The sequence below is a fragment of the Pseudorasbora parva genome, chromosome 11, assembly GCF_024679245.1.
Source record: "Pseudorasbora parva isolate DD20220531a chromosome 11, ASM2467924v1, whole genome shotgun sequence".
NCBI classification, from domain to species: domain Eukaryota; kingdom Metazoa; phylum Chordata; class Actinopteri; order Cypriniformes; family Gobionidae; genus Pseudorasbora; species Pseudorasbora parva.
In genome coordinates this window covers 8,106,518-8,119,301 of record NC_090182.1, presented here as the reverse complement: position 1 = coordinate 8,119,301, position 12,784 = coordinate 8,106,518, and the positions used below count along the sequence as shown (strand labels likewise).

Below are 12,784 nucleotides of genomic sequence, written 5' to 3'. Positions count from 1 at the left end.
CCAAATGCAATGGAACTTAGGACCAAACTTACTATAGAGTTAGTTGCATGTAATTATACCTAATTTATAGTTATTATTATAGTAAATACATGTGAAATATAAGTTATTGAAGCAGTCTGGTACTTTGAAACCCAACTTTGTTTGCCTACTACTAAGTAATTGGCTCTACAGCGTAGAGCTGCACAATTCTGGATAAACTGAGAATCACGTTTTTTTTGTTTTTGATAGATCAGAAAAGACAACTAGGCAAAATTACATGTCATCTACTAGTAGCTCTGACAAAATGTTAATTGCTGCAGTCTATTTCAAATGTTTCATTAATCTGATTTTAAAATCAGTTTTAATGAATGATGTTTCATTCTTTGACTGCTGGATGAATAAAGGCCAGGGCATACTCTATTTCCTGTGTCCGGATGAGTCTCACGCCCAGTCGTGTTCGCACAGCTTTTAAAGTATACTCAACCACAGATGAATGGCGGATGGCGGAGTCTCTTCTGTCTTTCTTGCGCATGCGTTGTTGTATGCGCACCGTCCATGCGGTCTCAAAAATTGGGCCGTACGCAGATGGCAAAATTACAAAAATTACGTCACATGGAAAGAGCAATACTTTTTAACAGTCAATTGTCACCTAGTGGCGTAACAATGTAATCGTCACTCGTTATTTGAAGCCCCAAGTTACTTTCAAAAGGTGATTTGCTCTATTATGCTTATATCCAAACTATAAACGTCTATCCCAGTACTTCTGTGATACTTTCAATATTTATAATGATACTGTGGGGTTGAAAACACTGATTGTGAAGCCATTCATACTTATTAGGGGTGTAACAATACCCTCATGTCACGACTCCATACACACGATTCTCAATACAATGTCCTTGCAATACTCCAAGACATTTGGTAAAGGGTTAACAAAAAAATTAATGTTAATTAAAATGCTACATTTGGTATTAGTATGTGGGTAGCAATCAATATATGTAACCCAACGCACAGGACAATGGTGACAACAGAATAAAAATATTCATTATTCAGAAGCTGAAAATACAGAAATATTTTTGACAAATATGCTTGCCACACACTGACTAGATATTTTTTAAATAACGTAGGCCACTTTTTACTAGTAACATAAATTTGGCCTTATCAAGACCCGCACATTTTTCATTTTGGGTGAAATACACACAATATATAGTTACCATTCCACAATACATATTGTTGCATATTTGTATTGCACTATATTGTGATGTGGTATAATGTTACACCCCTAATACCTATAAGTGACAACTGCTCTCTCTGGATCAGTGGCTGAGCAAACACAGACCTTAATATTACAGTGTGAATTTGTCAAATGTAGTGAATCGTTGTCATTTAGGAATGAGATTGTGTGGCGTTTAAATCGAGATCACTGTCTTTTAATGATTAATCGTCCAGCTCTACTTCAGAGTGATAAAGAAACATGCATGAATATGACGTGTTTGGTTGAGTTTAATAACAGGCTAGCAAAGTGCTGCCGTTATACCGACCGTTCGTTCAGTTTCAGCTCAAATGCAAGTCTGACATTTTTGACTATGATTGGGTTATTTGAGACATTCATATTACTTTTAGATAGGCGATTTCTTTTGTTGGTCAAAATCATTGATGATATTAATAATGCAGCAGTGTTATTCATTTTTAAACAGTAAACCTATATTTTATTTAAAGTTGTTTCTCGTTATGGCTCTGAAAACGTGCAGTGATGTTTGTAATCCCTTTCCATCATGAAAAATAAAATTAAGTGCAAGATGTGCAGCGCCAATATACTGTACGTGCCCTATACAGCATTATAACGAGAACTTCTCAAGCAGCTATTCCTTTTAGATGTTTCTTTTTCAATAATATTGATGCATCATAATCTACAATAGTTTTTTTCCAGGCATAAATTCACGTTTTTCAACTCCATGTTAAGTGGTCTCTTAATTTCTTCCAGAGCTGTATATTAGAAATACATTTAAATTTCCATAACGGACACATCCCACCTTTCACACATCCGCACCCCCACTCAACTACACGCTTTTTGAGACCTGTCAATGGGTGCGTTTACATGCACGTTCTTAAGCCGATTATGCCTAATAAGCCGACAATGAACATGGTCATGTAAACGCAGTAACCTGTTTTCTTTTATCGGAGCAAGGTAATAAACGGCTTAAGCATAAACCGGTCGGGACTCGGGACAGGTAGTTTTTTGCCTCTTACCCCGATTTCGCACGGCATGTAAACGCATTAACCTGCTTTCTGTCGGCTAATTGAAGTGTGCATGTGATAGGTGACAAAAAACGCATACTTAGAGCATATTTAAATGCATTAAGACAGAGCGAGCTAGTGTTTTGCATGAAATAAGTACATATCACACATGCAAACTCTTAAGACCCAGAAAATTATAAAGATGTGTTCTCATGTCATGCAGCAGAAGTAGAAGAGGTTCAGTTAAAACGCTGCATCTGTAACTGCATGAGGGATAATATGAGCCGTAAATCTCCCGCTGACACGGTGGACGCTTTATTTAAAATCCCAACTGACGTAACATTTGAAAAACTCAGAGTCAGATACGGACATTATTATTGTTGACGTCACTACAAGAAAATTATCTGGTTTATTAATAAAGTCATGTAAACGCAGTTTACCTGCGTTGTCAGTTTACTGGTTTGGATGTAAACGGGGAAAACTGGTTATTTCAATAAACTGATATTTGTGAGTAATCTGCTTACTGGTGTGCATGTAAACGTGCTCAATGATCGAAAGGACAAATTGACAAAAATGCCCATCCCTAGTAGAAACGTACGTCGGATCAGAGTTTGCCATCCCAGATCATACTGTACTGTACCATTAGGTAGAAAGAGACATTTCTTTATTCAATATCTATAGTATTTCTTACTATGCTTCGTTGGGCTGTTTAAATCGATTGCAGTTCTGATTGGTGCCACAAGTGGTGCAGGATTGACACACTTCTCCTTTAAATTACATCATTTCCCGTAGGTGTGGTTGTTTCTCCTGTACCTTCTCTTTCAGTTGGCTGATCTCTGACTGCAGGCCCTGGTTCTCTTTCTCTCTCTCACTCTTCTCGTTCCCCAGCGTTTCTTTCTCAGTGCTGAGCTCCAGAACCTTCTGCTCGTAATCGGCCTCCATCTTCTTCAGCTCCACCTGCAGCTCGTGACGGGCCGTCAGCTCTGCGTCCAGCTACACAAACACACATCAGTGCCACCACATCATCAGAACAAAAATATATCTGCATAAACTGCAAGCATGTGTAGACCTCCTGCTACTAAGGAGGTCATTGCATACAGAATCTTAAGCATGTTAGTGTGGTTGTATAATGTGCGCAGTATATACAGCTAAAATATTACAAGAGCTAGTATCTTCATTAGACCAAAGGGACATATCATGTTATCCATACACTCTCACGTGACCCGTGTTTGCACAGTGACCATCACAGTTTATCACTACGAAGGTGGTTTGTTGTTTTCGGTGCAGTCGACCAAGAGGACGGACTCAAGAACAAATCTGAGATTTTAGTATTCCCCTCACAAACCACCAGAAAATCTGTCCTTCTCCTTCACACAGACAGACATTGACAATTTCCGGTGACATTGACAGCGGGTGTTTGCAAGCCAGACATGCAATTACGTGACGGCAGCGGAAATGGAAGGGTCACACACAGACAGACACACACACTTTCTCCATGTGTTAATAATGAGAGTCGTTTGCTGTCGCTCTTCTGACGACACACTGCTATTACTCTGAATTAGAAAGGAGAGGAGAAGAGAGAGGAGAAGAGTAAACACTCGCCTGACAAGCCTGATAGACACTCTCACACACAAATGCAGGAGCAAAGCAGAGTATTTACTTTATTTGGGCTCTGACAGAGAAAATACAAACACACTCACAGATAGAGTAAATCTCAGGCCCTGTTTACACCTGGTATTAAGATGCGTTTTGGTCGATCTGATCACAAGTGGACGAGAGAGAGACGCATACCCGTTTACACCTGGTGTATTTATCTGTCTCTTTTTAACCACTACTGTCCTGATTTCTTTAAGGGAAGGGTCTATGGATGGGTAAATGTATGGTTTTTTTCAGATCTTTCAATCAAATGGACAAAATAAGCTCCCACAATTTGCATATGAACGCAACCAGAGATGACTGGAAAAAAATACAGAGAGCATTAGCTTTAGTTTCTGCTCTGACAGACACAAGACCAGCCAAACGCTGTGAGTGTGTGTTAGAAACCAGGAATGGCGAGAGAACATTGTGCTTGGTTTGTTTTTCGTCTTCAAGCCAAACTTGAGTCTCCAGCCAACAAAGTTGGAATTTCATCTGGCTAGTGCACTTCCCATAATATTTACACATTAGGTCAGACAGCGGAGAGCAGACGGTCTTTTGTGGCTGTTCGAACACATGAGCGTTTACACTATGAAAGCAATCCGGTCTAATGTGTTTTCCACTGCCTCTGGAAGTGGACGAAAGCAGACAATCTCAATGTTTAGACCCCTTTACACTTGTATTTAGCATCGTCAACTTGTGATCCGATTGACCAAAACACATCTTAATACCAGGAGTAAACAGGACCTCAGAAACATCTCATGAACATGTCCAGGTCACATTGCACCCCAAAAAAGAAAGTTGAAAAAGAAATCATAAAAGCTTTATTTATATAACCTTTTACGCATTATATATAGATTTACTGATTTATAAAATAATCGTAATATTTTTTTAAATTTGTATTTGTTCTGCATTTATGCTAATAAAAATCATAGAACTGCAGTTATAGGGGAATCAACCCTGAAAATGAGAAATACAAAAGCAAAACTAAACTAAAAATTATAATAAACCACCTTGACGTATTACGGTAATGAAAATTTTGCGAACTTGGGAGTTAAAGGCACAACATGTAATTTTCACTACTAGAGGTCGTTTATTCAAAACGAAGGCGTAGCTTGATGAAGCCTTGGTTTCGCGTAATCAAGGGAGATGTTTTCTTCACCTCAGAAGTATCCAAATTTATTCTGAGCGCTTCTGCTTCTTCTGCTCGTTTCTATGTGGGGTAACACAACGCTGTTTTATCATATTGCATACATTTGAGTGTATTGAAAGCTATGTTTAAATGCTACTCTGTGCGTTCACTCGACGGCTGCTATGAGACACTTGTTCACACAGCAGTGAGAGATCGATATTAGGCATGATAAAACATGGCGATAAATAAAGAAAAAAGATTAAGACTAACTGTGTTGAGCTGGAGAACAAACTTTAGTTTTATGTCGATGAATGTCTCCAAACAGTTGCTCTGGTTTAATAAAACATAATATATTAAAGTGTCTTTGGTGTTTCCATGGTTTCTATCAAATAAAATCAGAAATCGAGGGTAACACGGGAGTGACGTCATTAGGCGACAGTTCATGTCCTGGTTATAATCGCTTATTTCTTTGGATTTAAACATTCTAGGAAACATTTGGGATAATGTAAGTACACAAGTCAACAAATTATATAACATTGTTCTAGTGTTTTTTTTTTTAGCTGTAATGTATTTATACATCATTCCAGAATTTGTTGCATTGAATTTCATGTAATTTGTAATCATTATACCAAAATAGGTCATTTATATCTGTAATACAGTACAAAAACTTACTAATGATTCTAATTAGATAGTCATTACTGCGAGTTGCAAATAAAAAAGAAAGATCATCTTTTAAAAAACCAGGATGCATTACAGTAATGAGAATTTGAGTGTTAAATGTGCTTAATTAACTGGACTAACAATAGAAAGCATTTTTTTAACTTATTTTTTGGGAATGAATTATAACCCAGACATATTTTTGAGACTAAGCTGCACACACAACAACAACAGACACGCGCTCACACACACACACACACACACACACACACACACACACACACACACACACACACACACACACACACACACACACACACACACACACACACACAAGGTAATTGCAGACTGTGTTTGGAGAGTTTGGAGGGAAGATGTCAGGAAGAGACAGGAAATCTCCGTTCTGCTCATCTCACCTCCCAAATTACACATCTGTCAACTGACAGGCGCGCTGAGACAGCGGGGGGCGTCTGGGAGCAGTGTCTGTGAGTGTGTGTGTGTGTGTGTGTGTGTGTGGCCACAGTTGATCTGCAGTTGATGATCGATATTGGACGGCCGTTTAATGTATTTCAGCAGATGCTGATTTGGTTTAAATCGGTGTCATTCATTCGGACTCAAGCATGTGTTTGTCCGTGTGTCAATACCTTCTTTTCCAGCTCAGTGGCCTTGGCTTCACTGATTTCCACTTTGGTCTGATCAACCATGTTATCTAGAAAGAAAGAGACAGGCAGCGAGTGAATAGATGGTTTTAGAGGTGTGTGTGTGTGTGTGTGTGTGTGTGTAAAGTGCCTTTCACTGCGACAAGTCTCTTTTCCTCCTGTGATTCGTGCTCTGATTACTGAACGATCTAATTAAAATCTGTGGCTCGCTCCTTCCCATCCCAAACTCACGCTAAAATAAGAAAACCAAAACGTCTTTGAAATCATCACACAAAGGGCAGCGATTGAGCATACATTTATACATCTAAAGCTCCTGGAAAACTCTTCTGTGTCTGTTCTCAAACCCTAAAGTCTCTGTGAACTCCAGATCAATATGACGCGCACGTGTGCCCGTTACAAACGCAAACCTTAAAGAGTGAGGAAAGCGAACTAAGCTTAGTTTAACCAGTGAGTCATACAGGGAGAGGGTCAGCGCTGACGTCAGCAGCCAATGGGAGGGGTTTCTGGTGAGATGTGTTAATGAGATGACCGAGAACGTGAGTTTTTGTTCAGCAGCTCAAAGGGACATTTGGATTTAAGAATGGAAATACAACAGGGAGTATGCAAAGAGGAAAGTAAGGAAGTAAGTCTGAAAAGACATACAGAAGTACAGAGCAAAGTATGCATGAACGTTCATAGGCAAGTATAAAAGGAAGAATGAAAGTACAAACGGAAGTTCGGATGGAATTACATAAGGAAAGATTAAATAAATGAGGGAATTATTAAAGGAAGTATGGAGGGATGGTCAAATGGAAGAATGTAAGAATGTGTGGGGAGAAGCTTGCAAGAAGGGATGAGGTATGAAAGAACGTTCAGAAGTAATAAGTATGCATGGAAGTTCACAGACACGTATAAGAGTATGACGTTATTAATAGAAGTATGGAAGTTATTATGGAAAGTTAGAAAGTTCAGGAGAAGCATTGGAAAATTTTGAAGTAGGATGGAAGGAAATGCAGAAAGAAAAGAAGGACATAGGTATGGATGTTTACATAAAAGGAATTTGGAAAGACAAGAAGAAAGTACAGAAGGGAGTTAGTTTCGTAATACCAATCAAAGTATGCATGCAAGTTCATAGAGAAGTACAACAGTGTGACAGGAAGTATGGGAGTTCATAAGGGACCATAAAGAAAGAAGGAAGTTTGGAAATATTGAAGGTAGTATGGAAGGAAGAGAGAACATTTTTAAAATGTATGAATTGGAAACCGGAAATATGCAAGAAATAATGGATGATTATGTAAAGAATGGTTGTTGTTGTGTAAGTGTTTAAAGCATCCAATGAATGATTCAAAACATGTCAAATATTTAGGCCTAAATTTAAAATGTATGTGTTTGAATCGCATACACAATTTTCCTCCATTCGGATTATGACATATAAATGACATATATGTATCACATTGAGTTATTAGTTTGTTAAAGCTGTAACAAACTAATAACTCAATGTGATACATATATGTCATTTGTCAAACAAAACAGGTAAGAAACAAGTAATGTATTTGGATTCCAGAAAAAGAAACATGTGGCATAGTTTATGATCTATTTGCATCTATTTGATTTTATTATTTAATTAAAAATAATCATTCTCAAAATTGATTTATTGAAATGGTTTATAATGAGCATAAATCTGCTCATTGTAAAAAAAAAAAAAATTAAATGTATGAATATGGTTAAAATAAAAGCTTTCAATTAGTTAAAATATATGAGATTGAAACCGTTGATTTGTTGATAAATAAATAAAGCTGGTTATTGTGGATTTAAAACTCATTTTAGTTTATCAGTAGTAATTACAGAAATCTTTTTTCATTCATACATGACCGAAAAATATGCATCACAGTAAGTTTATTAGTTTATGTTAAAACAAATCCAAATCTATAGAAATTTGATATGCAATTCAAACTAATCTTAAATTTAAAAGTATTTTCTTAGTGTCCCTCAACACAGCTGGAGAAACTTTAGTTCAAATATCAGACCCACACAGCCGTGTAAGCCAAGCCAGAGGCCGTCGCTGACAAATATAACATACAGACAGTAATCAGAAAATGAGCTTATTTTCATTAAATCCTAAAGAGCTTGTTTGCGAGCGCTCTCAATGTCAAGCCGGATTACTTTGGATGAGATTGGAGATGTTTTGATGTGATTCTGAATGCTGACACCCTGTGGTCAAATGTGGCATTTCTGTGTGTGTGCATGCTTGTGTGTGCGTATGCGTGTGTTTCTATCCCGGTGGGGGCTTCAACCTGAAGGGGACATAAATTGAGGTTCCCATGGGTACAAAAGCTTATAAATCCTACAGAATAAGTTCTTTTGAAAATGTAAAACTGCATAAAGTTGTGTGATCGATAGGTTTAGGGGTAGAGGTTAAGGTTGAGTCAGGCCATAGAAAAATATCATCAACCTGATGAAATCAATGGAAACCTATGCAACGTCCTCGCTAATATAGTGAAATATGTGTGTGTGTGTGTGTGTGTGTGTGTGTGTGTGTGTGTGTGTGTGTGTGTGTGTGTGTGTGTGTGTGTCTTACCAATCAGATAACCCACATCCAGGTCAAACTTCCTGCATTTAAAGTCAGGATCACAGCCGTTCCTGTGCAGAACGATCTGAGCCGTACATTCATCGATGAGTTTGTAGTACTGAGGCCTAAGAAACAGAGAGAGAGAGAGATGTCAATCTGTGTTAGACTACCATCGAACATCTGAAGCTCGGGAGGAAGCTAAACAGAGATATTGAGCACCGAGTTCACAACATAAAACCAGATTGTCGACACACTGTTCAGCACAGGATCACACACACAAAACCTCCAGTGACCTTGCAAAATTACACAATGTAGGTAATTTAAGGCGAGGCAAGTTTTTTATCAGGCACATTTCACACACAATGGTAATTCAAAGTGCTTTACATAAAAAGAAACCTGAATAGTAATAAATACGAAAACAACAGTGCATCAGTAGGACGCAGCACGCTCAAGAAATCCACAGCGAAACTGATATGAAATCAACTGATGCCTAGAAATGCTGTCTAGGTACACGGCTCACAAGTTTTGAAACAGCCCATATTGGATTGTGTGTAACTGTGTAGTAGGATGTCATTTTAATGTTTGTGTGTGTGAGACTGAAAATAGTTGACACCGGTGTGTGTGATGGTTTGATATTTGAGGGTTTTTTTCAGACAGTCCATTTGTGAGAAATCTGCCATCTTGACCTGGTGTGAAACAAACTCGATATGTTCTTCACTTTCCACCAAGCTGTTTCTTTTTCCTTTATTTGCCCTCTTTTCTCTCCCCCTCCCTCTCCACGGAGCTCGCGATTCTTGCGTGGAGCGAGAGAGACCCCTGCTGTCCGTGTCCGACCGCAGCACCTCGTTTGTGTTTAACCAGAGGCTTTTGGAGAAATCAGAATAATCCTAATTAATTCTCTCTCGTCAGTGATTAAAGTGATGAAATGAGAGTTTGTTTGTGGGCAGACGGGCCGCTCTGGGATTTGAGTTGCGGTTATATTTGGAGGATAATTATATGGAGGCGTCGTCACTTTCTGCCGTGTGTCAGCACATTAATCGCTGAAGAGAAACTCGCATGAAACGATTCTGCTGATGGCAGCAGAGAAAGACGGGTATCTTGCACTTCTCTTGCTCAGCTCCTTTCAGAAAAGTCTCAGTTCTCGCTCATTTACCTCTTCACATGACGTTCATAACATTTATTTAACGTCTCTGCTCATAATCAGCAACTTAAATGGTCAGTTCATCTTATTAAAATCATTCTACAACCAGTATGACTTTCTTTCATCTGTGATGAAATGCTGTTTCAGTCTTTCTTCAAAATTTCATGTTTAATTCATGTCATTTTGTTTGCCAAATGTACTTTCTCCATCAGTAAGAAAGATCTGAAGCTCAGAAAAAAACCACACATAAAAAAAAATAGTGAGATCGTGAGCGAGTTCACAAGAACAACATAAGAAATTTTCATCACACTGTTTGGCACAGGGTCACACACGCCAGCCGTCCATAATGACCTCCAGTGACCTTTCAAAATTTCATGTTTGATTTAAAAATGTTACTTTGTAATTATTTGTGAAATGTACTCGAGGAAATAGTTTCCAAGTAAATGTTAAATCCCAAAATGTGTAAATCCTACACCAGATTTTTCTCTCGCTCTTCATTCTGGAAAAGAATCCAACGGGACACGGGCTGAAATCATCTTCATAGATGAGCTAATGTATTTAATATATATTTACATTACTGTAGTATGAAGCAGTTTGGGAGCCAAATGAAGCTGCTGGAGCGATTGCTAATGAGAGACATGCACGGCTCGAGAGCAGTGGAGCTTTTATTATGCCACAGAAGAGTGCTTCTGCTTCTTCCGCTCATGTTCTTTTGGGGTAAAGCGGCGCTGTTTTATCATATTACATACATTTGAGTGCGTTGAAAGGTGTTGCAATGGTACTCGGCGGCTACTATGAGACACTTGTTCACACTGCAGTGAGTAAGAGTAATATTAGGCATGGTAAAACCAGATTTAAACCGTAAGACTAACTGTGTTGAGCTGTATAACAATCATTAGTTTTATATCGATGAACGTCTCCAAACAGGTGCTCCATTCTAATAAAACACTTAATATATTAAAAATGTTATCAGTGTTTCCATGGTTTCTTCAAAATAAAAATCTGAAATCGAGGGTATTGCGGGTGTGATGTCATTGATAGGTGACCCGTATCCTGGATAAAATGTCTAATTTTTCTGGATTTAAACACTGTTGGAAACATCTGGGATAATGCAAGTACATTATTTTGCCTTTAAGTTTTGTCTGTAACATCTAAAAACCTCTGGAGGAAAGCAACCAATCAATGGTGTGAAGAACAGAATGATAAGCATGAAATGAAAGGCTAGAGATGTTCCTCAAACGCAATGGTCCCTATCATACACCCAGCTCAACGTGAAGCCAGACACGGCGCAAGTGTTTTTTGCTGTATTCAGCCCGACAGTTACCTTTTTCACGTCCTGTACCATGTTGTTTAACTAGCAAATGCACTCGCACCCATCTGTTTGCTCATGCCACCTGCAGGTCTGAAAACAAGGTGTGTTCAGGGGCATTGTTGGTGTGTTGCGATTTTAAAGGAAACTGAAAATGACTCCGCCACTAACCAACAAAAACCTGCTCTAGTGTTTTTTGTGTTATTTACAGGGCGCGTTAGTAATATGCCCCTATAGGCGGGTTTGCATCGGTACGCTCTGCTTATTACACACACAGGGATGTGCAGCAGCAGCACAAACATTTTTAAATATGAAAAATTAAAGGATTGAAATGTAAAAGATTATTATTGTGTACATAAATATAAAAATACCTACATTTCATAATGGATAGTCATCGCAAATCCTGTTTTTCCGTTTGGAAATTCCACCATGTAAATAGTAAATCCGCCATGTTGTGCAAATGGCTTTAAAAGGAAATGGTATATGAGACTGATTGGTTTATTGCACATTACGCCCAAAACACACTCATGACTCATTAAGAGACCACGTACAACCCTTTTAGATCATGAGCAGTCGTTAAACTAGCAAAAAGCGGATTCGGACACACCTTAAGTGCACTTGCGTTGTGCGCTTTAGATCATGCGCTTAGATTGTTAAAATAGGGCTGAAAGTGTGTGCAAATACAAAAAGGAACTACTTAATTATCTAGAGTTTAAAAAAAACAGCACAGGATATGTTTAGAACTGCATACTAATTAAGCACTCAATACGTCTGCAGTATACAGTACGCACACTGTGCACAGTATGTTCATTTTCATTATGCATGAAAAATCTCAAGTGAAATCTCAACTACATGAGGTAAAATTCACAAGATACAACAGAAGACACTGGAAAAAAATGTATCCCATTATCCAATGCACACAATAAATAGTATATACACTGCGCAGTACACTAACATTCCATTTCAAACATTACACACACACACACACACACACACACACACACACACACACACACACACAGAGAGAGAGAGAGAGAAAGAGACCAGAAACAGGCTCCCCAATTTCCTGCCTGTCGGATCACATTGAGCAGACAAGAAACAAGCAACAAGTCTGACATCCTGAAAGCATTTACAAACCCTCACAAACACACTGTTTCTCCGTCTGTCCGTGTCTTTTCATACTCTCCCAATACCTTCTCTGTGTGTGTGTGTGTGTGTGTGTGTGTGTGTGTGTGTGTGTGTGTGTGTGTGTGTGTGTGTGTGTATGAAAGGCTCTTTTAAGAGAGAATAAGAGTGTGTGGGTGATTTTAGACGAGCAGGTTAGAGAAACAGAAATGAAAGAAATGTGTCTTTTCTCCACTGCAATCATTTCTCAGCCAAGAAAACCTTCTAAATGCACCGGTGTGTGTGTGTGTGTGGTAGTTAATTGAAGCGGGGGTGTCATACAGTGGCCGGGTTCTTATTTAGAGCCGGTCGCCGTCGGCAACAG

At 38.6% G+C, this 12,784-nt stretch overlaps 1 protein-coding gene across 1 annotated transcript in view; it reads right to left on the bottom strand.

The window, feature by feature from the left end:
* Positions 1 to 12,784, bottom strand: part of LOC137092610 (protein diaphanous homolog 1) — a 132,555-nt gene that overhangs the window by 72,905 nt on the left and 46,866 nt on the right. Inside the window, 3 exon segments of the mRNA XM_067456914.1 lie at positions 3,028 to 3,207; positions 6,283 to 6,347; positions 8,855 to 8,970. Of these exon segments, the coding sequence (XP_067313015.1) occupies positions 3,028 to 3,207; positions 6,283 to 6,347; positions 8,855 to 8,970 (361 nt within the window).